The sequence below is a fragment of the Mytilus californianus genome, unplaced genomic scaffold, assembly GCF_021869535.1.
Source record: "Mytilus californianus isolate M0D057914Y unplaced genomic scaffold, xbMytCali1.0.p SCAF_4, whole genome shotgun sequence".
Taxonomy (NCBI): domain Eukaryota; kingdom Metazoa; phylum Mollusca; class Bivalvia; order Mytilida; family Mytilidae; genus Mytilus; species Mytilus californianus.
The window spans coordinates 91606145-91633014 of NW_026262690.1; the positions used below are offsets into that span (position 1 = coordinate 91606145).

General features: G+C 32.7%; 1 protein-coding gene across 1 annotated transcript; it reads left to right on the forward strand.

Annotated features, from left to right (window-relative positions):
- Window positions 1–3822: 3822 nt before the first annotated feature.
- On the forward strand, window positions 3823–22615 carry LOC127738879 (leucine-rich repeat-containing protein 74B-like). Its single transcript, XM_052250348.1, has 13 exons — window positions 3823–3925; window positions 7696–8215; window positions 9214–9413; window positions 11804–11911; window positions 13360–13453; window positions 14209–14258; window positions 14513–14594; window positions 15342–15427; window positions 16575–16769; window positions 18131–18226; window positions 19522–19767; window positions 21744–21829; window positions 22318–22615. The coding sequence occupies exons 2-13, from the start codon at window positions 7744–7746 to the stop codon at window positions 22475–22477; spliced, it is 1875 nt and encodes a 624-aa protein (XP_052106308.1). The 5' UTR covers window positions 3823–3925; window positions 7696–7743; the 3' UTR covers window positions 22478–22615.
- Window positions 22616–26870: the final 4255 nt, after the last annotated feature.

The following is a 26870-nucleotide window of genomic DNA, read 5'->3' on the forward strand; positions in this document are numbered from 1 at the left end:
TGCAGAAAATCATCTATTAACTTATTTTTTTATTTTTATAACTGTTAAAAATTAGGTACTCACCAATGATGTTGACCACGATAAACACAAAAGAAAGACGAGTAAAAGCATCGATGATTTCATTTTCAGGTTCCGAACCGTATTACATCAAAGTTGTTATTCCTCCTTTATTTATACACCATGAAAATAGTTCCTTTTCCTTGTTCAAACTGACAGTAAACAATATTAAACACTAATTTGTTACTAGGGTTACTAAGACACATCTAACATTACATAAGAATACGTTTTACTACAACAGTATTAAGGAAACAGATGGGAAATTTTGACTTTTTCAAATTGATAGTTTTTCAATGCTGTCATCCTGGAGGTAAATGAGAAATTTTATGGACCTTAGATTATAAAGAAGAGACTTCGATATTGTTGCTGGGATTCGTTTATTTAATTAAACCATTAAGAAATCTCCACCTACATTAATTTTCATATCTACTCTGAAAGCACGTCCTTATATATTAAATCACTAGATATCGCTTTCTTTTGTTGAAAATTTAGACTGACGTACAGGCTAAGTATCGATAAATAACCCTCCATATGCAACGGTATTTTAGAAATGTCAGTAACTTTGGTATTTCCCCCAAACATTTACATTTGGGATTTAATTGGATGGAAAACATAAAGTCATGACAGGTTATGTACTGCGTAGTATCACAAGTACTTTGGGTGTCAATTTAGCCTCTTTCTGGAGTTTCAACGCCGACTCAAACATTTTGTAAAATTATTGGGTCAAAGTTGATACGGAAAACGCACAGAAACAATTTTACTTAGGGCCACAACAAATAATTATCACGTAGTTTGAATTTTTAATATAAAGGAGGCGCGAAGGCGCTATTTCAAGTAATTTTTGTTTAAATTTATAAATAATCTTAGGAGCCCAAACTATTCTTCGAAAATTATTTTAATATTTTTTTTTTCAATTACTTAAAGCAAGCGAATACCTGTTTCTTTAAGAATTTCATGTGTGCTTCAAATGGAGCGAAAAAAGTAAATAGGAAAAACAAAATGGAATGTATATACTGTCCCTTTATAAAATGTTAAGGGCAAGAGTATAACAAACAAAAAAATACCCTGGCGATGTCTACATGGAAATTGATATTCAATATAAAAAGTCAAGGAAAAAAACCTATTAAATACATTTATGTTAATAATAAGAGAAGATACCGGGGAACAATCGAATTCCGCAAGTCGATTAATTTATTATTTCTTGCTTGCTTGCTTGCTTACTTGCTTGCTTCAGTGGCAAATATGCCAGCCATTCTCTAGACAAGGACAAGAACATGTAAAAAAGTAATACAATTGTTAGGTTCAGATAGGTAGGCCAATCAGAATTAAAGGTGATAAATTCGGACTGCAACTGGAAAAATAGAGTATGTTGAATAGCGCCGAAAATTTGCATTGCAACAGACTACGTACATTCGTACAGATCCCTCAGACATTTGTTGTAAGGATTCAAAAACTTTCAGAGAGTGTTGCATTCACCTAATACGCAGTATCGGATTTGTCTTCCCACTTCCAACAAGACGTGACTGCGTATTTATACAGCACCCACAGACAAACGAACGCCAAACTTTAGCAAAAGCTTTATGGGAGATCATGATCACAGGATCATGGCTAAAACAACAGTCCATGAATGACTAGATTGTGCAATACGAATCTCGCAAAAAACTGGGGTGAACTAAGCTAGCAGTCTGCTTCATAAGTTATAACTGTACAATATTATTCCCAGGTGATCCTGGAGTGATTTGTAGGTCTCATTTGTAGAAGGCAAGTTTGGTACAAGATATTCTAAAGAGGTTTAAAAAGAAGCTACATGTCACCGAACATTTAAATTAATCAGTGGCAGGACATCATTTATAAAGCGGGACGTAAATGATAAATGTATGCGAATATGTTTATGGCATCTTTTAAATTAAAACTTGAAAAAATGATACCGAATATACACTATTATATATACAATATTAAGTATGCTTCATATATTAAAAATACATTTGAAAATAATTGACAAAAAAAGTGGTTCAGTTAAGACATAAATTTTAAATTTTCCCATTGTGAACTTTAACCTGCATATGAAATTTATATCTTGCAGTGAGTTGATAAGATAGTCTAGACTGCTTGCATTTCCTATCTGCAACACATAAGGATAACTTCTTATATACAATTGAATCAAGGGTTCCTGATTTTTGAAGTCATCTCTTTAACAGTTTTACAGACGCGTTTATGATATGGTTGAACGTTATGTAATGTTATGTCACAGATGACCAATGGTATGTTTCATTTGTCATAGCCACTTGATTGTGAAATCTACAAATGCGACTTATCCAAGTATTTGAACTTGTCACTAACACCACGACGAGTGCCACTAATAGAGCAGTAAGTTCACCCTTTCGGAGCACCTAAGTTCTTCCACTGTACGTTTTGATGGCGACCAGGCTGCTTATCCCCATATTTGAACTTGCCACTAACACCATGACGATTGCCACAAGTAGTATAATAAATGCTCACCTTTTTGGAGCACTGAGATCTTCCACTGTACGTTTTAATGGAGATCGGGCTGCTTTTGCTTAAGTTTTCGGTGTTGTGTCATGTGCTTTTTTTTTAAATTTTGTTTGAATGTCTTTGTTGTCTCTATACCGGTTATAATCTTTTGTATCCGTTGTCTTGAGAAAAAAAAACTGTTTTCTTTTTAGACTAAATACATTTGGTCATTATTAAGGGTTAAATAATCTACACATACCTGTGGCTTATGAATTTGATGATGTTTTCGGTGTAAGATGAGACATTTTCCATAACTTATCGAGTACGCCCAATTCTTGCATATATATGATTCATCAGCGTATTTTAACAAGTGTCACTAGCGGAACAGAAACAACTGACTCTTCTAAAGCACGTGAGTTCAGTCTCATTTTTCAGCGATATTCATACTGTTCTGTCTTTAGTGTTTTGTAGTGTTTGTGGACTGTTTTTTGTCTTTTTTGTCGTTTTCTTTTCAGTCTGTTTCTTCTACCTATTGTTTTGGAATCTCCTTGGTATATTCTCTTTACGATGATACATAACACTACAGGGCGATAGCTCTGCATAATTCATCTGAACGTTTTAATCACGTTCTATTGTTTAGGAAATGCTAAGCTTCTCAATGATCAAAATTAGTGTTTGTCAAACTGCTATTTATCCAATAATTTTTTTCCGATACAGTGTGTGGTTAAAATTTTTGAAATTTTTATATTTTTGTCAAAGGGTCAAAGTAAATATTTTGTCAAAATTTTATGAAAATTAAAACGAGCCAAATTAATTTTAGTCAAGGTGCTTGGTACCACCTTAAAAAATAAGACTGTAAAGTTGAAAAAAGATTAATTTTTAATATCCTACTGTCTATATTTTTAACAACTACCATGCATGTACACAAAAGAAAATACAAAAAAATCCTATTTCAGATTATTGATAAAAAGAGTTATACTGGAACATTTGCTTATGTCTGGAGTCCAATTTTATATTAATTTTTTCCATAAAGATTTGATATCATTGATATTTTTTAGAACTTTAAATTATTGTCCTTCTCAGTATGTGTTTCATAGTTTAAACAATATCAGAAAATTTTCAATTCAAACCTGCACTTGAAGAGATTAAAAAAGTTGTTTAACGAGTATTTAATACAGGATTATCTATTAGTTATGAAAATCGTTAATCCAACAACATGTAAACACTATACAAGCGATACAATTAAATACCTATAAAAATTTCATTTAATGTTTGACAAATATTTGATTTTTAAGCAAACAAATCTTTTTCAATGCCATCTTTATTGTGTATATGAAGTGATTGTCGTAATAGAGTGAACGTTCAACAGTCAGTATTATTATGGAATCACAAGAAGGTAATGGATTCTTGTTTTTTTTCATTTCAGTCTATTATTGATTTTTCGGTTATCCTCGAAACCAAACATTTGCAAAGTATTTCCTTAATAACACTCAGAACCAGCCTTGTTTAACGACAATATTGAATTTTTCTAATATTTATCTGATTTATGAATTTGTAGCATTATTATTTTGCAGATTTAGTAGATTTGTGTACACAATTGCACTAATTTTACACCGGTTAAAGGAAATAATAAGATATATTAAATTTACAGGGTTAGTTATTACCAATAACATGTCCAACACTAAGCAAATTGTTAAATGAAACTAGAACTCGTCATTTAAGATTCATTCACATGGCAATATATAAGAAAATGACACGATCCATGTTTTTCAAGGCAATTTTTGGTGAAAATATACCTAAATCTCTACAATAATGAACAAAGGAGGGTCTGGATGGGGTTTACAGAATAGCGAGTAATGGACCATGCAATACTACAGAATAATGACCCGTAAAAATAAATAATAGCGAAAAATAAGCCAAAAAAATAAAGAAGAATAGAGAAAAAATGAGTGTTCAAATATAAAGAATAGAGAATAATGGAAAATTTATATAAGGAATTAAGGAATAGAGAAAAATGACCTGAAATTAAGGAATACAGAATAAAAGAGCCCCCATCAAGACTCTCATAAAGGAGATGTTGGGTAAACGTCAGTGAGAAAGCATGCACCAGACGACACAAATAACAAAAAAAAAACCTAGAGGGAATATCTTTTCAACAATAGACATGTGTCTTTGCAAAATGTCTAGCATTTAATCACCCAGAGCCTTTAAAAGTTGTGGATAAATACTCTGCAAATTCAAATATCTGTCATCAACAACTGACCAAATTACTAGCACCCAAATAAAAAAAAACTCTTTAAGATACTAGTATGACCATTTACCATGTTCCGGACTTAGAATGCATATCAAGCTCCTGTGTTGACTAGCTTCAACTGAATTTTTAATCCATGTTTTCAGTTAGCTGACTGTTGACAATGCTAGACGTGCCTGCTTATTCTGAAACTTACCAAAATTACGAGGAAGAGCTTATTGCAAGAACTAACTCAATCCCACCATATGAATATATCTAAAGTGCATGTGCATGAGGAATTATTTCCAAGATATATTGCCATGAAGATTTAAAGTCCAGCACTGTAGATGTAAAGTACAGTGCTGGAGATGCAAAGTCCAGCACTGGAGATGTAAAGTCGGCCACTATTACTGTCTGTGGACTTTATATCTACAGTGCTGGACTACATCTCCAGCGCCTGACTTTATATCTACATCGTTCGACTTTAATTATAAAGAAAGTCCAAATAATTGCCCATTCCTGGGAAATAATGCAGAGGAGGCCGTCACAGGTGTATTGTATATCTGCAGCGCTCGACTTTACATCTCAAGCGCTCGGCTTTACTTCTCGAGCGATAGACTGTACATCTCCCACAATAAATTTTTAATATTTCTACAGCGGTAGACTTTACATTTGCAGCGCTGGGGTTTTACATCTTCAGTACTGGACTTTATATCACGGCGCTGGACTTTACATCATCAGCGCTGTACTCTACATCTTCAGCGCTAGACTTTAAATTTTCAGTGCTAGACTCTACATCGCCAGCACTAGACTTTAAAAACCAATACTCTTTATCTGTATGAGACCAACAGGACTCCGTACCAAATAAACAGCATCCTGATTCATAGAAAAAAGACAAAACCATGAAAAGTGAAAAAAGGATAATTATGGAATGAGAACGCCAGTCTTGCGTAAATTTAACAACTCCTTTGAAGACAATATAGTTAAAATTCATCACAAACATAATTCCTTGATGTCAATTATCCAAATTTGTATATGTTGCATCAAATCAATTTTAAGTGTTTTGTAATTTTTGTATAATTATCTAAAGATGAAGCTGTCGATAAATTTTCCGATTAGTTTCTATTATGACCAAAAAAAAAAATGACGTTTACGTAATATAAGACGAAACCAACCCTATTGACAGCCCGTTTAACGATTTTTCATTACACTTTCCCACAAATGGTAAGTGACAAAAGGAAATTCCTTTTCCTCGCCTTGTTTCTTTATTATTGAATTTGTCGACAAAAGTGTTGTTTCTCTGTGTGATAAATGGATCATCTAACTTAATAGCCTGATCTTTATCTGTCGTAAGTTGACAAGTTTTCCATTCTGTAGGGAATATGTTGTTTAAGATTAGCTTTAAGTACTGTCAACTAGTGACTTGTGGGAACAGTTGTTGACATTATGGCCAGAACTTTCCATTAGTATTCGGAATAATGACTGGCCACCTCGCAAATTAGTTTGTTATTCAATAAAAAAAAGTAGATTCTCATTGACTGGAATACACCACAGCCGTACAAATCTTATCTTATAGAAAATTATTTGCACGAATCTCCATTCAGAATTATATAAAATTGTATTCATGCATAAATATATGATACATCTTTTTTGATTTGCGAACTACCACATGTTTTGTAAGAAATGTTTAAATGGAAAGCCAAATTCATGAGGGAAGGAATGCCCTTTACCGTCAGGCGTCAAACGGTCATTTTCGGCTACCGTTACGTCAAATTGGTTAAAAGTTTATCGTGATTCGTCAAAATATCCTTATTGTGATTCGTCAGAGGTATGAAATAATTAACCGTTACCGTTATTTTAGGAAAGAATTTAACGTGATTCGTCAAAATCAGTTGATTTTTATTATCGTCACAAAGAAAAGGTTCATTTCATACTCAGGCACAAAAAATTACCGTTAACATTCATTTGGCAATTTTATTTACCGTAATTCGTCATGAAGGTATCCACTCCTATTAAGACCCTCATTTATGACACTTCTGAATGAAACCAGACAGTTTGGCTTAAAAACCGAATATAAGCATGTTTAAGGTAACCAATTTCATCATTGATACCAGGATTATAATTTTGTACTCCAGACGAGCGTTTCGTCTATAAAGACGCTCGAATATAACAAGTTAAAAAGTCCTAATAAGGTACGAAATTGGCATCTTTAAAAAGAGAAAACACATTAGTTTTTAGTAGAAGCATGAGTTATGCTAAAGTCACTTGGTGCATAAATGCTTTGACCAAAAGAGAAAATGAAAGTTTTAAAAAACAAATTTCAAAGATTATAGAGCTTATATGACTAACTTATCAGTACACCGTACTTATTAGAAACAAAACAAACTTTTTACGATTTCTCATTGTTAATGAATTTAAACCTTAGAAGCTTCATGCAATTTCCAATTTTTTCTTCTGCTTTTCTGTAAAAATTTTAGTTTTGAAATAGTACCAAAGGTAACTTGGAAGAAAGAAAAGAACCTAGATCATTTAGACTTTTGGAATATTTATAAGTTTTTGTTGATTCTAGGTAATGCTTAGCCTTTCAATCATTTTCGTTTCTTTCCTTATGACTGCCATGATGCAAGAGCGGGTTCAGTATCATCAACTTAATTACCAAAAGATTCCGAAAAACAGCAAACATGATAAGATCCTGGATAAGACAACGCTTTTAAGATCAGGGATATTCTGGGTACCCTTATAACAGCGTTTATTTCAACATGGGTATTTTTCCTATAATAAAACGCACCGAGGATGCGTTCTTATAATAACCAAAACGACAATGACCCGTTCAGAATCATTAATAGTGAAACTCAAAAGCAGAAAGAAGTGCAAACTTATGAAACTAATTTGGAAGCATATGTAAACAAATAGATTTTGTGTTTTTGTCATTACAGGGGCTTTATAATTTTTAGAATATCAAAAGAATAGAAATATTTTCTCAAATGGATGAATCGTTGACAAAAGTTCAAACAACAACCAGATTTCCTGAAATCAACACTGTTCGATCAAAACAAAATACACCAGAAAATGGTATAGTCAAACTACCAACTGTTGAAGACAAAACAAATTCTGTTTCATCTGACGACGAACCTGTTTCATCCCCGTGCTCACGCACGCGACGACGACGTCGGAAAAAATCAAACTCTGGTACGTCGTCTGCAAGAAAATCTGCGCGTGCAGACAGCAGAAGACAACAGATTACACCGCTATCAGAGCTGAAGCCATTAAATTTGATCGATAACTCCCAACTCATCAGTGACGACTTGTATAACGAAAAGAAAGAAAGATTGATAAAATGTTCCAAACTGAAGGATGAATTAAGAGTATATTTTGGCATAGATGCTAAACTTGGAATTATAAAGACAGAGGACAGTGAAGATGACGAATATGATACAGATTTAGATCAAGACAGGGGTATATTTGCTTTTTTCATTTTTTTTTTTTTACTTTTTCTTTTAACGTGATTTTTGAACTTATAAAACAGTGCGGGTCGGTATTGAAAACCTGTTTAAATAACACAATTGCAAAGAAAACTTATTAGTTAAGACAAAAATAGTTTGGTATTTAAATTAGTAAGTTATTTTGTGTAGTTTAGGCAAAGTCAAACAAGACAAATGAATATTCATGATATGACAGTTTCCAATCACTAATAAAATGAAAATATTGGTTTGTTTTGATCCACTTATTTGAAAAGCTAGAAAAAAGTAAATTAATAAAAATACCGAACTCCAGAGAAATTCAAAACGGAAAGTCCTTAATCAAATGGCAAAATCAAAAGCTCAAACACATCAAACGAATGAAAAACAACTGTCATATTCCTAGCTTGGTATAAACATTTCCTAGTGTAGAAAACGGTGGATTAAACCTGGTTTTAAATATCTAGCTAAAGAAACTTATACTCTTATTCTGCATTGTTCAACTAAATAAAGTAAACAATCCAGTTTAGATCAAAGTCATTTGCCTAGTAATCCGGAGGGAAAGACTTATGTGATGGGGGTGTCCTGTACTGCAGAATAACTGGTATGCTCAGCCAGACATATTTGAACTGCCTATGTATTCTCGCCTCGACGTCATTTTTTCTCTCCCATTCCAGGTCAAGACAAAGACTTAAAAAATGAACAAAGACTGGTCGGATCCGAGTCTAAATAATGTCTCCGGGTAGGGTTATATGTGTACCGTGTGACTATTACCTTGTGAACAAGCACGTTAAAAGATCCGGCTCAAAATCGACATGTTTTCATCCTTATGTGCATATAATATATGCCATTAGACGTTAAACTTCAAACTATCATTATCACCAAAAATTTTTTTTTTTCCAATTCAGCATATTATGTGAACATATTTTGGAATTTTTACACCTTCAAAAATATGTTTATGTTAGGCATAGTACAAAATTTCTTTATTTTTTACAGTCGGCTTAGAACTGATTGTGGACGAAAAAACAAAACAGATAAAAGATTTTGGTGAATTTCCTGAATACAAAAAGCGTTGCCGGGATCTCAAAGTCGTCCCCAATACATTCTTGATACGCCATGCTACCGAGGACAATTTCAAAATGAGACATCGATACATGACGTCAAGTGATTGCAGAACTATTTCAAAGGAAGTGGAGGTATGAAGCTTTCATAGTTTAATTACCGATCTCCAAGGAAAATTCAAAACGGAAAGACCTTTATCAAATGGCAAATCAAAAGCTCAAACGAATGGAAAACAACTGCCATATTCCTGACTTGGTACAGGCATTTCCTTATGTAAAAAAATGTGGATTAAACCTGGTTTTATAACTAGCTAAACCTCTCACTTGTATGACAGTTAAATCGAATTCTAGCCCGTGCCATTGTCGTGCTGTGTTAGGAAAAGAAGATGAATTTTGATGAAGTTGTTTTAATGGGCAGGATATTTGGCAATATTTGCTTGACAATATAAAAAAGGTTTGAGAATACGAAGTGAAACAAAGTTAACAATAAAATGAAGAAGAACACCATTGCTTAAAGAAAACATGCAAATAGCTAATAGTGGTTCAAAAACATTCGATAAATTTTTTTTTTAAAAGTTGAGCATAGTGAACATCGTTTAAACTAACGTGTGATAGCAGGGTATAGACAATTCCTGTATATAACATTTGTAATGTTACCAATATTAAAATCAATCTTAAAATATGAATATAAGAAGAAAATGAGATATGGGGTAAACTCAGATGAGACAGCGCAACCAAAAGACAAAACAAAACTAAAGACATCATGAGTTCGGCATACATGGTCTTCAACATCAGATTTATTTCAAGTTATAAATCGCCTCAAGTCTGTATTAAAGACAACCTTGTTACATCTGACATTGGACAACCGAACAGACACATGAAAATGTGAAATGATTGTTTTTATTTCAGATCTTTACCACCCGTATTTTACTCTCGATCACTGGAATAACTAAAGGATTATAGAAGAACATAAAAAAATCAGTATTAACTACCTTTTTTCGTTAATTTCTTGCAGATGCAGAAACACTCACAATAACTCCCTATATTTGCTAAAATACAGTAAAATTGTGATCCATTTATGATCTCTTTATCCCTGTTATAAAAGATTTTTAAATTGAAATTATCACGTTAGTGGGAACATAAATTAATGAAATATTTAAACAATTGTGTCGTGACAATGACAGATAGAACATTTCTATAATTGTATATGCGACACAAATATTATGACACAGATTTTCCGGATAATCAAGTCTTAATAGGCCGTTAATCTTTAAATATGAGACAACTTAAACTGTACATTTGGGAGCCCTTTATTCTGAAGCTTCTTTGTTAACAGTAATCATCTATTCGACAAATCATGGTAATAAATATAAGCTCTGGAAAATTATGTTCCAGACATAATATCTATAGAAAAATGAAAATGTTGGTACATATATAAACAGGTTATCGGTAGGGCATATACAAGAGGATCTGTGTTTCTGGTTTCTATCAAAAACAACAGTTGTCTTTTGTGTACAGTAGATGTTGGTCTATATCAAATTGTAAATGATGGATTCTACACAATTTAAAAAAGCTGCTTCTCCATTACATTTCGAAAAAAAAGGTATCATTCAAAGGAGTAGGTCCAGTAAGACCCCTTTTTGGCCCAAAAATATAGCAGTTTTACAAAATTGTTAAAGTGTAAACTTTTAGCTATAATGGAAAGTAGAATACTTCTGCTACATAAATATGGGCTGTGTTTGACAATACAATACACTTATATCGGGTGCTAGCATCATTAAGTCATGCTAAATTACTGAAATCTTCACAATTTTAGCATTTGAGTTAAATTTTAGACGGTTTCCGTCTTAAATGGAAGTGGCCGCATTTGTGTTCGTTCTTAATATTTAAATGTAAGTTGTATTTGATGATGATACATAACATATATAAAGGTTGAGAGTGAACACGGATGCGGCCACTTTCATTTTTGACAAAAACCATCTGAAAAGTGACATATTATGCCATATTTGATAGATTTTTCATATTTAAGCTTGAATTTGAGCGTCTAAAATTACTAAATCAGTTCAAATCTTTCTCAGAAATTAACTGAATCGAATTAAGTAGACACTTAAGTGTTTAAAAAGTGTCCAAAATCTTTCATCAGATGAACCTGAAATTTGAGGCCAAAATCAGCCCTTACCGGACCTACTCCTTTTAACCAACGAAAATGTACCAATTTCAAAAGTATAGGATACTATCGATAAATTTGCGAAACAGCAAAGAATAGAGAAGTACAAACCTAATGATTTCTTTGTTTCTGTAGTAAATAGATTTGTTATCTCTGCTATCAAAAAGGCATCATCATTTTTCAAATTTGAAAACGGTAATAAATAAAAGAAGATTTTGTGGAAAATAAATGATAATCTGACAATGTTTCGATGGCACAAGTTTATACCGTCATCTCATCTAGTGTGCATTCTCAGGAAGCAAATTGTAAAACTTTGAAAACGCTTTGAATTTTGAATATTGCTATTTTTTTTTTCCAGCAGAATCTGGCTTTTCAAAGCATTGATTTGGAAGATAATGGAATAACTCACAAACATTTACAGACTATGGCAGACATGTTGCTAAAGAACAACAGCATTATTGAATTCGTATGTTATAAAGATTTTAACATTGTTTCATCTATAGCTTCTTTAGCAAATAATCCATTTCAAACGATGTATTGCGTTATATAAATCTAAAAATTACCCTGTAATGGAGCATTTACATTCTAGTATTCTTTAATGGATATTCCGTCAAATGCTATATAATCAAAGGCTCAAATTCTTTTAAGAAAGATACGAATACCAAGTATTTCAGCAATTCAATTATGACTTTTCTGAGATATCATTTTCACAAATGTCACCTTGGCATTTACTAGGCATTGCTTTGTGTGTTTAGTACAGATCTGGTGAATCATTCCCTTCCCATGAAAATAAAACTTTATAAATTTTATGCGTCCAAAGCGCTTTTCAGGATTAACCTCCATCAAGAATGCTCAAACTTGAACACTTGACAGGCAGGAATGAGTAAATAAGTCTGTAAACGTTAGGAGCTATATGTTCCTATAGATTTTAACAGTGTGTTCTTATGTTGTGCTGTTACATATTTTTACAAACCTGTCCCTCATTAGGGGAGGAATGAAAGCTTAGAAACATTTTTAATTTCGCGACTTTCTGTTTGTGTCTTTCTAAAGTCAGGCGTCTGTAATTCAGTGATTGTCATTGTTAAAGGCCGTACGACGATCCTTTTATAGTGTTTGATTACATCCCCTTACTTTGATTCATGGCCTGGACTGAAATATTTTAAGTACGATTGTCGTACACAGACTCGAAAACCAATCGATAAAAATACTGGAGTTGGTTTTTGAAGCACACAAATGTTCTCCGAGTACAACGTAAAGTTTTATGACCGAAAGGCTTGGTTGATGGCTGACTAAATTATCGTTATTTTTATATTAGACAGGCAAGAACTTCAGATCTTTAAATAGTTTCATCTTCTGTATTTTAATCATTTATAAATTTGACCCTCTTTTATAATTATCCACTGTGGAAAATAATAAAAGAGGGGGGAAATTCATAAACAATTGTTATTGTAATATCGTATGTATTAGACCAAGAACACATCAAATAAGTGAAAATGAATTAGAATATTATACAGAATATTTACTAAAAATAATAAAAACACAAAAACAAATATTTAGAAAAAGGCGTGGTCCATTCCACAAGCACGTGTGATTTGAACAACCGCAGGTTCACCGGGATAAGTTGTAACGTATAAATACTTTTGAGATCTGTAAGACACCTGCTTTAGTCTTCCTGTTTGCCAATACTTAAATGAACTTAACACTTTTCGACCCCTGTTCTCGGGTACTACTGAACAGAATGAATTAATATTTGGCCAGCAGCTTGGGAAGGGCGAGTAAAGTGTTAGAACTTGTCTGATCTATCAGACACCTTCTTAATTTTTTTCCATTTCTATGTATTTCTAGACTAGTGGGATATGCTTAGTACAGCAACGCGTGCATAGTAGTTTTTTCTTGTTTTAAAATATTTTCCAGAATATTTCAAATAATCCTGTTGGTCCAGAAGGTGCAAACATTCTGAAATATATACTGGCAAATAATTATCACGTGGTGAAGGCTGACGTTTCAGGTATGTTTATCTCTCAGATATATATTACTCAATTAATTTGGCATGATCTAGCGTGGGTTTTACGACAATGTGATTGAAAGACATTCTTTTGAAGAAAAAGATAAATAGTTATACTGATTATTAATTATATTTTAAATATCCTTGCATTAACCTATTACAAAACTAAATCACAGATCAACTGTAATGAAATCGAACATCCTTCGGTTATTAATGTACTTGAGCCACGTCACTATAATTTATAAACAGTAAGCAACTTAGAAATAATGTAACTAGACGCATTTATGTTGTCACCATGCAAAGAATACACTCGAACGCAACATCTGTAACCAAGATGTAAAATTGCTGTCTAGGATTTCGGCTGTAATTGAAATCTTACCTTTTACGATCAGTCCTAGTCAGTCTATGGTGAGGAAAACCGGTCATGTAACTGTTTCTGTATAATAAATAAAAAAAAGATTACAGGAATCACAAAACATTCTGGACAGCACAACATACACGCACCATCACCTGACCTTCGAAAAAAAACCGAAGACATACGACAACAAACAACTAATGGTAAAAATAGTCTGACATGGTACAGACTCAAATGATTGTGGTGTTATATGTCACAACTTCTGTGAAAAAATATCACTTAAAAAACTTCACTCAAAATGTATTTTGTCCATCGTCTTTTATCATCTGCACATTTTAAAAATCAAATGCAACGCTAACACTTTTTTTTTTAAATTTTCACACCTTCATATGAATAATTGTAGATTGTGGTCTTGGAGAAAAGGCTGGTCCTTATTTAGCAGAGATCATTGAGGTAACGAATTACTTAACAATAAAAGGGACATTAAAATCTGCCTTTTATCTCATTGTTTGTAGATTTTTCTTTGGTAGGTAAACACGTTCCACCGACGTTGTTTTGTTGCTTTTTAAAATATGTAAATGTAGCAATCAGTGTAAGATCTTTACCATTTCTATTTTTTTCTTAAGGCTTTTATTCCTTGTGTGCTTCATTACGATCGACTTACTTTAAGATGACCTAAACATGCTAAATATACGTTCTTTTTACAGAATAATGTTTTCCTCCGGGAGCTATATCTAAGACGCAATAACCTTGGCAATGCTGCTGCGAAGTATATTGGAGATTCTTTAGGTTTGCAAATAACTATGTTATAACATTAACAGTACCAATTTTAATACACTAGATGCACATTTCGAATGTTTCATCAGTGATGTTTAAGGCCAAAATACTTGAAAAAAAAAATCTACTTCAAACGTTGACGAGCAGATATAACCAAACAAAAAAAGGACAAAAAATGTTGCAAAACTCCACACAAGGAATCAGACTTATGAACGAGGGAAATACATTCCTTAATTTAAAAATTATTTTTCAAAGTTTTACAACAGCAATTCAATTAAAAAATACCCGTATGCATTCATGCTAGTACCGAAGTACGGAGCTACGCTAGGGGACGTACAATCTAACAGCAGTTATATCAATTCTGTGTATCTTTTTCAGTAGGTATTAAGAAAAAGGTAAAAGCTTCGGCATTTGTAAGTTCACATTTTACAATGTAAGTACGAACGCGATATTAATTGAATCATGCTCGATAACACGAACATTTTATTACCTCTATGCACCCTACACGATATTACTCCATTGAAAATAAATGTTATCAACTCGTTTTTTACCTTACTTATCTTTTAAAATGTAAAATTCACAAATTAAGCAGTTCATGTAGTTAACTTCCTTTCTTTAGAACGACATATGATGATTAAATAATGAAGACAGTCGTAGAATAAGAACAAATATTCATCAGAGCAAAATAAAACGTATAACCAATATCAAAACCTGCTTGACAAAATGATTCATTTTATGATTGAATTGCTTGATTTTCAGGAAGCAATATCACTTTAGAATTATTAGATATTAGTTGGAATCAAATCGGAAAACAGGGTGCAATTGCTTTAGCTGCTGGTTTAAAGGTACTACTCCATTTGTAGTTTTTTTATTTATATAGATTTATAATAAAGATGTTTTCGTTATGTTGTGTTTATCATCAGAAGTCTTTCTATAGTACATTTGATGTACTTTACCAGAGACATGTATACACATATGTCTCTGACTTTACTAACTTAAAATGTATAACATCATTGACCGTGGTTGTCTATGATTATTTGTGGTGTCTTTCTAGGCTGAACTATATGCGTACATCGCATAATGTAATGATTTCAATCAAAATCCAAGAAATATTCATGAAATGATTAAAGTATAGGAAACAAAGTCAAGTAATCAGAATTGAAACCCCAAATTAAATGGAATATAGTTACACAAATTTCAAATTTACGGACATTATTCCGACAGACAAAGTTGGTAACTAGACATAATGAATAGCTCTCATTTTCTCTTTTAAACCAAAAAAGTTACCAGAAAATTATGAGTGATTGCGTACATGGACATCATTAAACCAACATTAATTAATTTGTATCTGAAAGACAAAACATAGCTGAAATTCCAATAATGTTGGCTTTCATGAAAAAAGCGTATTTGAAGTCTGTTACCCACAAGCAAGACATCAAACTATTTAGTTTGACTTAGAAAACGAATTTCATATTTCGACAGAGCGTCTTGAATAAAATATGATTGATGAATACAAAAGAGAACTAACATAATCTTCATTTTCGTAGGAGGAAAACGTTGGTTGAGTTCCTCAAAAATGTATTTTTTTAATGAAATGGGGGATAAGAATACAATTTCTATTTGTGTTTTACATACCTTAAGATTTTAACTAAATTTTTTAATCAATTGAAAAGCGACAAAAATCCACCATGCCCCTTGTACCTCTGTTAAGGTCATTTTGAAGTACTTACATGAGTTTTCACCTTCTTGTCACTGGTTTTGTTGCTCAATCTTAAGTTTTATGTGTAATATCAATGAACTTATAAAAATAAGAAGATGTGGCATGATTGCCAATTAGACAACCCTTCACCAGAGACCAAATGACGTAGAAGCTAACAACCATAGGTCATCGTACGGCCTTCAACAATGAGCAAAACCCATACCGCATAGTAAGCCATACAAGGCCCCGAAACGACAAATGCTCTTATATTCATCCTTTTTATTATATCTTAGGTTAATACTCAGTTAGAAATACTAAATGTTGCTATGAATGGTTTTGGAGAAGACGGAGGAATAGCCTTATTTGAAGCTTTAAAGAACCAAGATTCGCTTGAAGAGCTGGATATAACTGCAAATCGATTAACAGACAAAGTAGCCAGAGTGATATCAACAATTATACCATATAATCGTCATTTGAAGACGCTCAAGGTAAAGTTTCCCACATGTCCGTATCTAAATCATTCTGGGTAATAATTTTAATATGCTGCGATTCATTTACGACTTCCTAAACGATGAATGTAAAAACAATGACCTACCGTGTACCGAGTACACACAAAAATCTAAATAGATCCATTGTCTTCATTCTAAATTGTTTATTTTTAGGACCATTTTTCTCTTATTAATCTATTTTGTCCATAACTCTCTATTCTTCATATTTTAGTACCCCATTATTCCCTTTTCAATTTTTTTGCCCATTTTTCTGTATTCTTTATTTATACTCTAGTCTGCTACCCCATCTAGAGCCTCCTAAAATAAACCAACAATCCTTAAGATTTTGAAACGTTGATTTTTCAAGCTTTTTCAATTTGTTTTAATTTCATTTAGATTGTTGACATATCTTATAAAACCAGAAAGACATTTTCTATATTTTACTTAGTAAATCTAAAAAAGATCCATTGACCAAATTGTTAGGTTTCTTTTATCTTTTTAAGCTTGTGACAAAAAAATCACGCTATTTGCTTTCCATTTCCGCAGCACTAGTAGTGTTTTCATCAGAAAGAAATGATCTCTTATTGCTTCATTTTTTTCATTTCAAGGACAAAATAAACCTGATTAAACATTTTATTTTATTAGTTCGTGATGAACCTGATGTAACGTTACTTACAATGTTATTAGAAAGAAAGAAAAGCTCATTGTTTCATGTTTTTAAATGTCAAGCTGCAAAGAAATATGAAATCGGTGGAACTGACATTAAAAGCAAATGACAATCATTTATAGTCATGAAGAAATGAAATGAAATCATAAGTGTCTGTACTTATAGATTATTAAGAAAATTATGTAACCTTTAAAGGTTTTGACGTCGAAATCGCCATTAATAATATCTTCTTGAGGATAAGATGAGATTACATAACAAGTTAAACTTACTTAATTTTCCAAAGGGAAATAGTAAAAGCTCAGGAAAATGATTGATCTCATACTAACCATCTAATATAACGTTAAAGGAACATTACTCTTCCGTAATGACTGACGGTTTGTTTGCTCTTTAATGTTCTGCAGGTTAAATGATGTGGTAAAATGCAGTCAAGAAATGATTGATCTTTTTCTCGGAAGTAATTTGTACTCTAATTTCCTTGATTTAGAGAAATTAAGATGAAAATTAGCTCATCTACTGAGAAACTGTGTTCTACTTTATTTTCTGTGGAAATACTTATTTGCTTGTTGAGTGGTTCTCTGTGTAATGTCACGTATGATATTGTGTTTGGTTTATCAAAGATTATACATTTTAAAAGACTGATAATGTCAAAGACAATTTATATACTTTAAAATCAGAATACTTTTGTTTCTTTTAGATTTCATATAACCATATTTCTTCAGTTGGTGCTCTTACGTTGTTAAAACCATACTCTTCCCGCATGAAAAAGAGACTTGCTACTGTTGAACTTCAGGTAATATGGAGATTTTATAGCGAAGTAACTAGAGTCAAAAAGAGGTTTCTGCAACTGTGCCATCACTAAACGATTAAGTGTTGATACTGATTGATACCAACTGTGTCATAAAAATAAGCACATGTTCATTTAATGCAACTTTTGACATGATGAGCTGATATGTAATTGGGACAGTTTTCCCTGAATTTGTTTTACTCATCGGGTAAAAATACGTCATCGAAATTTGAATATACAAAAGAGTCTGAATAATAAACTTATAATAGTATTTTCCAACAATTCCATACACCTATAAATCAATTGAAACTTTGCTTTCAAAGACATTTTTGGTGAAATGTGGCAATCGTAAAATTTGCATCGAAGGGTTGATGTTTTACGCCACTTTAAACACTATTGGCCATATCGTGGCTGCCAGCTAATTTGTGGAGGAAGCCGGAGCTAGTGCCTAGAGAGAACCACCGACCTTCGGCAGGAAAACTGACATATCTTGTCAACAAAGATTGGCGCCAAATCACATATTAAATATTATCGGATTCATCTGATCTGTAATATTATCTTGGGCAGATGGTTGAGTTTATTAGAAATCATGCAAAGGTTATAAACTGAAGCGACAAACGTAAAGTCATTTGATCCTGTTATAATTCTCGTATAGAATATCATAGAATTATGCATAATCATTGGTTATATAAACATTTTTATACGCTTTACATTTCGGTTATTAATACGTATTGAAATGAAAATAATTAATAATCGTAGACTGTTATCTTTGCTAAAGAATGTATCGCGTGACAAAGATGACACACGGCAGTTTAACCTTGTTATGAAATACAAAACGCGTAAAACATGTTTATAAGATGCTACGCTTTTATGAAATAGCTATGATTTGTACTTTCCTGCAACGATATCTCCTTTTTACGTGTAAAACTTTGTTTCAGGGTATAAAAGTTGATGCCGAGCTAATAGATGCTTTGATAGCATAGGGACAATTCCCCTGATTGTGTTTTAATCATAGGTCAACATACGCATATAGATGTAAAAAAAGTCTAAACAATAAAGGGCTTGTTTTATTTCTTTAATCTTATACAGGTTAAATAAAACGTGTTTTTATGTCCCCGCCGTAGGCGACGGGGGCATTAAGTGTTACCCTTGACCACCCGTCCGTCCGTCCGTCCATTTTCGTTGCAAAGCTTGAACGGGAGCATTCATGTCCTCAGACACATTCTTCTTTTTTATTAAACTATGATTTTCCTTTTCCATGCGACAGCATCTCCATTAAAGGCATGCAAAATATGTTTCAGGGTATTGACGTTGACGCTGAGCTGATAGATGCCGTAAACACACTACAGAATAAACGTGGCATGACGGTACTGATATCACGACCTCCTTCTCGACGTGAGAAAACTAGCGATCAGTTGACGTACAGTTTAATAAAGATCGTTGAATTGATGAAAGATGTGGATGTAGACGTATATGACTTGTTTCCAGATTATGAAAAAGAAAGAGAAGAAATGATCACAACAGACGATATCATAGTTGCCATGAAGGTAGAAATATCAACATCATCCAGAATGGAAATACTTCTGAAAGCAAAACGCTAAATAGATACATAAACAGTGGCCGATCCAGGGGGCGTAGAGGGCTTCCGCCAAAAAATAATTACTAGTATATCATGTTTTTTTCACGATTTATATGACTTTGTAGCATTAAATCGTTCAAACTTTTTTTAAGTATATAAAAAAAAATCAGTTTTATGGAATTACGCCCCTTCCTCTGGATCTGCCCCTGGTGAATCAATAAATAACTGCAACTTTTATAGTTGTAAACATCATTTCGAAATGTTCTGGTCTTACGGTAAATAAATTTCAATCTGAAATGGCCATTTTGATTTAAACCAATCTTTTTAGACTAAATTCTAACTAATAAAAAATGTTTAGACGTTAAATAATTTTCAGACCTGTCAGCTTCAGTAAATCGCTATCATTTTAAAATACACTTGAATTAAGACCAATTTAGATCCGTCCAGTCTAGCTATTCCCAAAATGTTCAGTTCATGTTATTTCCTGCGCCAAAAAAAAAATGCTGAAAAGTGAATGAACAGTACCGGAGGCAAAATTTCAAACATAACTTGGATTGCAGCCATAAAAAAAATCTGAATTTGACAAATAAAATTGAGAATGGAAATGGGGAATATGTCAAAGAGACAACAACCCGGCAAAAGAGCAGATAACAGCCGAAGGCCACCAATGGGTCTTCAACGCAGCGAGAAAATCAGGCACCCGGAGGTGGTCCTCAGCTGGCCCCTAAATAAAATTGTGCACTAGTTCAGTGAAAATGGACGTCATTCTAAACTCCAAAACATATGAATGAACTATAATTAAAAAAACATACCAGACTAACAAAGGCCAGAGGCTCCTGACTTGGGACAGGCGCAAAAATGCGGCGGGGTTAAACATGTTTTGTGAGATCTCAACCCTCCCCCTATACCTCTCTAGCCAATGTAGAATAAAGAAACACACAGCGATACGCACAGTAAAACTCAGTTTAAAGGAAGTCCGAGTCCGATGTCAGAATAGGTAACAAAAGAAACTAAGCAAAATGACAATGATACATGAATTAACAAAGGACTACCAGCAGTTACTGACATGCCAGCTCCAGACCTCAATTAACCTGATTGAAAGAGTATGTCTTCATCATATGAACATCAAGCACAATCTCTCTCGTTAGAGGTTTAGTACTATTTACAATACTTAAAAATTCTATGTTCAGATATACATTTAGTGATAAAATCTAATTGTTTTTTTATGAATCTGCAGAAACTTATATACATGTATAGATACAACCAAAGCGACGATACTAAAAATCCAGAAAAGCTTAAATTTAAAATTATATTAAGGTGTTTATCAAAATGGTCTGATGATAATATTGAAGGGTATGAATATAAAAATAAGAAGGTGTGGTATAATTGCCAATGAGACAACTCTCCACCAGAGACCAAATGACAGAGAAGTTAACAGCTATAGGTCACCACCGTACTGTCTTCAACAATGAGCAAAACCCACACCGCATAGTCAGCTATAAAAAGTGTGCCTAATTGAACATATTTTTCTTTTAACTGTGATCGACAAACTGGTTTTTGTCAAACATTACTTTGATATGTTCTTGAATTTAAGAGTTGAAGAAAAGGCTGTTTTTCCTGAAGAACTGTATCGGTTCATTTTATTTCTATTATATTAAAAACATAAGCTTCTATATGATATTCTTCATTATACTTTTTTCATTGAATCATACATTATTTGAATTACTGTGAACGCATAAACTTTATTCATTTTACTTATATTTTTTGCTTTTTATAGGAAATGTCACGTAGAGTAATGTTCAGTAAAAAAATACTTGAAGAAAATAATTTTCTCTTGACTGATAAAGAGAGATAAGCCAAAGATTAAAAATAACGGGGGAAATCTCCAAGTAATTATCATCAAAAATCTATTTTTTTATGTGGGATAAAAATCATATATTTTAGCAATGTGAACGGATTCCAGAAAAAAAGAAGATCCAGAGCGTAAAACGGCTGATTAGAGATACGAGAAACAGGAATTTCCAGTTAAAGTACGTATCAAGGTGAAATGTGAAAATGATAACTGGTAATTGCAAGTCCGGAGAACTGCTAATTGTAGCTTAAGGTATCAGCCGGTGCTTGATACTTCATCCCTAAATCGGCAATATTTGATAGTTTTAAAACGAGTTATATCATGAAAATGAGTAATTAGGCATCAAACACTTAAACGTCTTTAGGACACGAGGCAAGATATGCAAAAAGTATCTCGTACAAGAATTTTAAGAATTTAATTGTTCTCAGTACTATTTTATTTTTCTCTTCGATGAACCTTTCTTTACTACAGTTATTATGATTCAACTTTATGCATTTGTAATTGGTCCTTGCAGTTCTACACAAAAAAAAGGCAAAGATGTTATACTTGAAGCAAAATGCTTGAAGTAAGTAATTCTAAAATGCAAATTTAAGATCTAAAAAGAACGCTCTATACGTATGCCAAGACGATGTTTGTTTTGCTATATAATAAAACTTACCATTTCAGAGAATTTGCTGTTCTTTACACACAAGTCAATCGAGGAAGCGATCCAAGTGTGGAAGAACCATTAAGAAGTGTATTTGCAGGTCGTAAAAGGGCATTAACTCCTGCATCGGTTCAAAAGAAAAAAGAGGAAACGAAATCATCAGGTGTCAGATTTTTCTAAATACTTATGGATTGCATGGACTTCTTAAAAACTAGCCATTATTACCGTTTCTTAAAATGCTGATATTTTAGAAAGAGATTATAATCATGAAAATACAAGCAATAAATGTTTTACGTTTCATTATTTATGACTAATGAGCATTTTTTGTCTTGAGATTTTATTTTGTGGAATTCAATTTTTATGCCCCCGGCCGCCATAGCGGAGTACCCTTGTCTGTCTGTACGTCCGTTCGTACGTCCCGTAATTGGTTTCCGTTATCTAACTTTAGTTTGCCTCAACCAAATGTTATGAAATTTATACACAATGCTTATTATCACAAAACTCAGATTAATTTTGAATTTGGTTGGCGTCACTTTTTATCGTTCTGGAGTTATGCCCCTTCATAAATGGAAAAAATGCTGAATTTTTCGTTTCCGTTTTCTAACTTTAGTTTGCCTCAACCAAATGTTATGAAACTTATACACAATGCTTATTATCACAAAACACAGATCAAGTTCCATTGTGGGTGGCGTCACTTTTACAGTTCTCTAGTTATGTCCCTTTATATGCAAGCGGGGCATCATCTGTGTCCCATGGACACATTCTCCATTTATTTAAAACTGACTCTGCTGCTTAAGTTACGTTTGAATTAAATGAACATATATAATTGTTAATTAAACACATTTCTTTTCTAGATTTATGCTTTTATTTTCATGTTAAGCATAGTGTTCGTTGTGTCAATTTTTCTGTTTGTTAGTTAGTTCGTCCGTTTGTCCGCATTTGTACACTAGTGACTTCATTTCAATGACTTACTTACTTACTTAATCCTCTGCATGTTCTTGAACATATAATGCATCAACAAGGGACCTCCAACTCGTTCTATCTTTCGCGATTTTCTCTACATCTGATTTCAGGTGTAACCATGTCTTTTTATATGGCTCTCAAAACACTAGACGCATGCACAATCCTGTGGTACAAACCACCAGCACACCATTTCAATGAAACTTCCATAAAATCTTTAGTACGTAATGGTCTATGAATGCTATGATTCCAACAACTTTTTGAGGCTGTATATAGCAAAATATTAACTTTGTCATATATACAAAAGATGGAAGGTATACTGCATCATCAACACCTTCTGTCGTGACGTAGTTTTTCAATGCCGGACATTATTGTTAACTGATGAATAGATCATTCTTTTCAGTTACATAATGACGAAAAAGAAATCATGTAGCAATCTAAAAAAGTTTGATATAGTGTTGGGCATAGTAAATTGAAATACTAGCTGGCATGTAATTCAGAATCTACTGTTCAGTAACTAATCTACTGAATTATCTACACTATATAATCGTATATTAGATTCACGAGTTGTATGAGTAATCTTTACGATTGAAAGATGTCGAAATTACCAGTTATACTATTGGACACTGTTTACCCTTTTAAAGCACCTTATCCCCCCTGCTTTTCGAGGAGCTTAATATGTTGTTGGATCTTTAGCTTTCTGTTAATGTATTGACAATTTTAGTGTGTCGTGTAGTATTGTTTTCCTTTGAACATGATGTTTGTTGTCTGTCCCTCTTTGACTTTTGAATGTGTAGTGTCCCGCCTAATTGGCATTTCCTAGTATCATTTACATTTCGTAACCTTTCATAATTGTCACCGATGATCCGTCCAATAAACACACACTTTTGTATATGTAGAATACATGTGTCAAATTCTATTTTTGTTTCCTCCTCTCAAAATTACTAAGGCTACTTGACCAAGTTCGAATTATAGCTGTTGTAATATTTTGTGATAAGCAGCGTGGTCGGTGTTGGTAAAACATATTAAACATGATAGTTCTGGTTCAATCAAAGAATATAAAAATCTTGGTTTTCAAACAGATATTTCTCCTAGCCTTGCATTGTCAAGCAAGGTGATGCTGTTTGTTTTAATGAAAATACATATCAAGACATCATGCACGGAGCAAAGCAGGCTTCATAGAGCCTCTTTTATTTTGACAAATTAACACATTTATAAAGTATATATCGTGGCGTTCAGAGTATTAAATAGTTTTTTAAACAGACAAAATAGTTCTCAGACTGTTAATATACATTATACCGACCCCCTCCCCCATCTTTTGTCTTACTTTTGTATCCAAAACAGCTCTAGACCCGCTTGACATACATTACTTACATGTTGTACTTTGGAACCACTTATTTCATTTCTTCATCTGAATGAGAATGACTATTGGTGTTAGATTTGACATGACATGAACCCTGTCATATCCATTCACTACAATACACATTAGTATCTGCTTCTTTTCCTAAACTTTTAATCAGAAATTAACGAAACTTTCTCAAAATATTAACTATATAATGCCATAGTGCGTCGCCTTTTTTTTTAATTTTTGAACCAAATTATCTTTGAGTTTCCCTAAAGAAATCAAGAACATAACCCGTATATATATATATATATATATATTATATATAAACAAGTCTAAATTGAAAACAACGTTCAAACCTATGATTGCGTTGGATAAAAACCGCAATTTTTATACGTGTGCATGCAAAACAAATTTCTTGTTAGAGGGGTCTAAATACAGCACAAACAACATTTTCCAAAAGACCAAAAAAGTGAAAAAGTATATTTTAACAAAACGCATTTGACTAACAGGTCGAACAACAAATGTTCTTAAACCCTGCTGACTGCCATTGGCGATTGCCAAATAAACGGATCACCGATGTAATAAATGGATCTTAATTATAAATTTAATACTAAACAGAAAACAATAAACTTGTATATATATATATATTAGAGTGCACCTCCTATTTTATTTATGATTAAAATAGTTTTGAGTGTTTCCCTTAGCAAATCATGGAATTTATCATTGCTTTTTCTGAATACTACTCATTTTGTATTCGTTACTCCTAAAATCCCTTATTAGAATGTATTGAATCATTCTCTGAATCGGCACCTTCTATTTTGTTTTGAATGGTTCGTAAGCAATTTGAGAATGTACTTAAACAATCCGAATCTATAAAGTAAAGACTACCGTTTCGTAATACGGAAACGACAAGTTGCAGTGCATGCAATCATGTGAATAATTGTGCGCCCTTTAGTGGCCAGTGGCTTTTCAGGAAGATTTCCTATTGAACGGAAATAACATGATTATTTGGATTTATTTTACAAGAAAAAAGCTATTGATAATAATTTTAAATGTTAAGAAGTTAAGAGATTGAAAAGAAATTGAGATATCACTTCCTCTGTCTCTTTTTAAAAATATCCTTAGAAAAAGTTGTGCCAGTTTACTTGTCAAAGAAGCAAAGGTAAAAAATACAGGTTAGTCGCAATTACTATTAAAATCCTATCAACCAATCAACGTGACCATGGATAAAGAAACGACTTCGCGTTTTTACCATTGTTTTGCTATCTGTAAGATTGTAAAAAAAGTTCCAACGATTGAAAGGTAAGTTCTGTCTAAATATTTTTCTTGTTAAATCCCGTGTTGTCGCGTATTACTGTGTCAACAAATATTTTAAAGATATCATAGATACAATTATATATAATTAACTGAATTTGCCAGATTTTACAAGATACTCTGAAAACCAATATAGCGAATGATTACCAATATTTAATACGTTATCTCTTGATATTTCCCTTTCAAACATTATTTATGTCTACAAGTCGCATGCCTAACGACACCTAGTTTTTTCAAGACATCTCCAGACACTTTGGATATATTTTATGAAATAAATCTCATACGGTATTACACGGGCACGACGAGAAATTCTAACATTGAGAAATAAAAAAGTCTGGCGAGAAAGAAACAAAACTTTCTTGGCAAAACTTAAAGCAAAGCAAGGTCAAACAAAAATATGTACGGGTTATTGGAAGAAATTTATTGATAACTGAAATAGCAAGCAACTGTAGGTAGAGAATCCATTGGTTGTCAGGGCGAAAACAAACTAAACAAAAAATAATCATATAAGAATGTTCTGTAAAGTAGGTCGATCGTTATGAAAGGTGGGAAGTTTGGGCTATTCTTGGCAAAAAGTTGTATATTATATGATTCAACACATTTTTTCTAGAACTTACTGATGGCTGCGAAAACATGGTAGATTACTAACTCACAAACTGTTCGGACTTTTATGTAAAGGTTGCTAGTCAGCGGCTCAGTTGGCACATCAATTACCTCTAAAAACAAATGTGTTTAATCCTTATAACTCTCAAGCCAATCAAGCAGTTGTTATTTTTTTTTCTTTCAATTTCAATTTTCTTGAAACCCCAGGATTCAATTCATGTGTAACGCGCATGCATATATCACAGTGAAATTGACATATTTTTTCTCTGTATGTGCACTATAAGTCTATAACCATTGAGAGTGTACTGATTGATATTTTAGTCTTATAGATACATGCTTAGATACATGCTT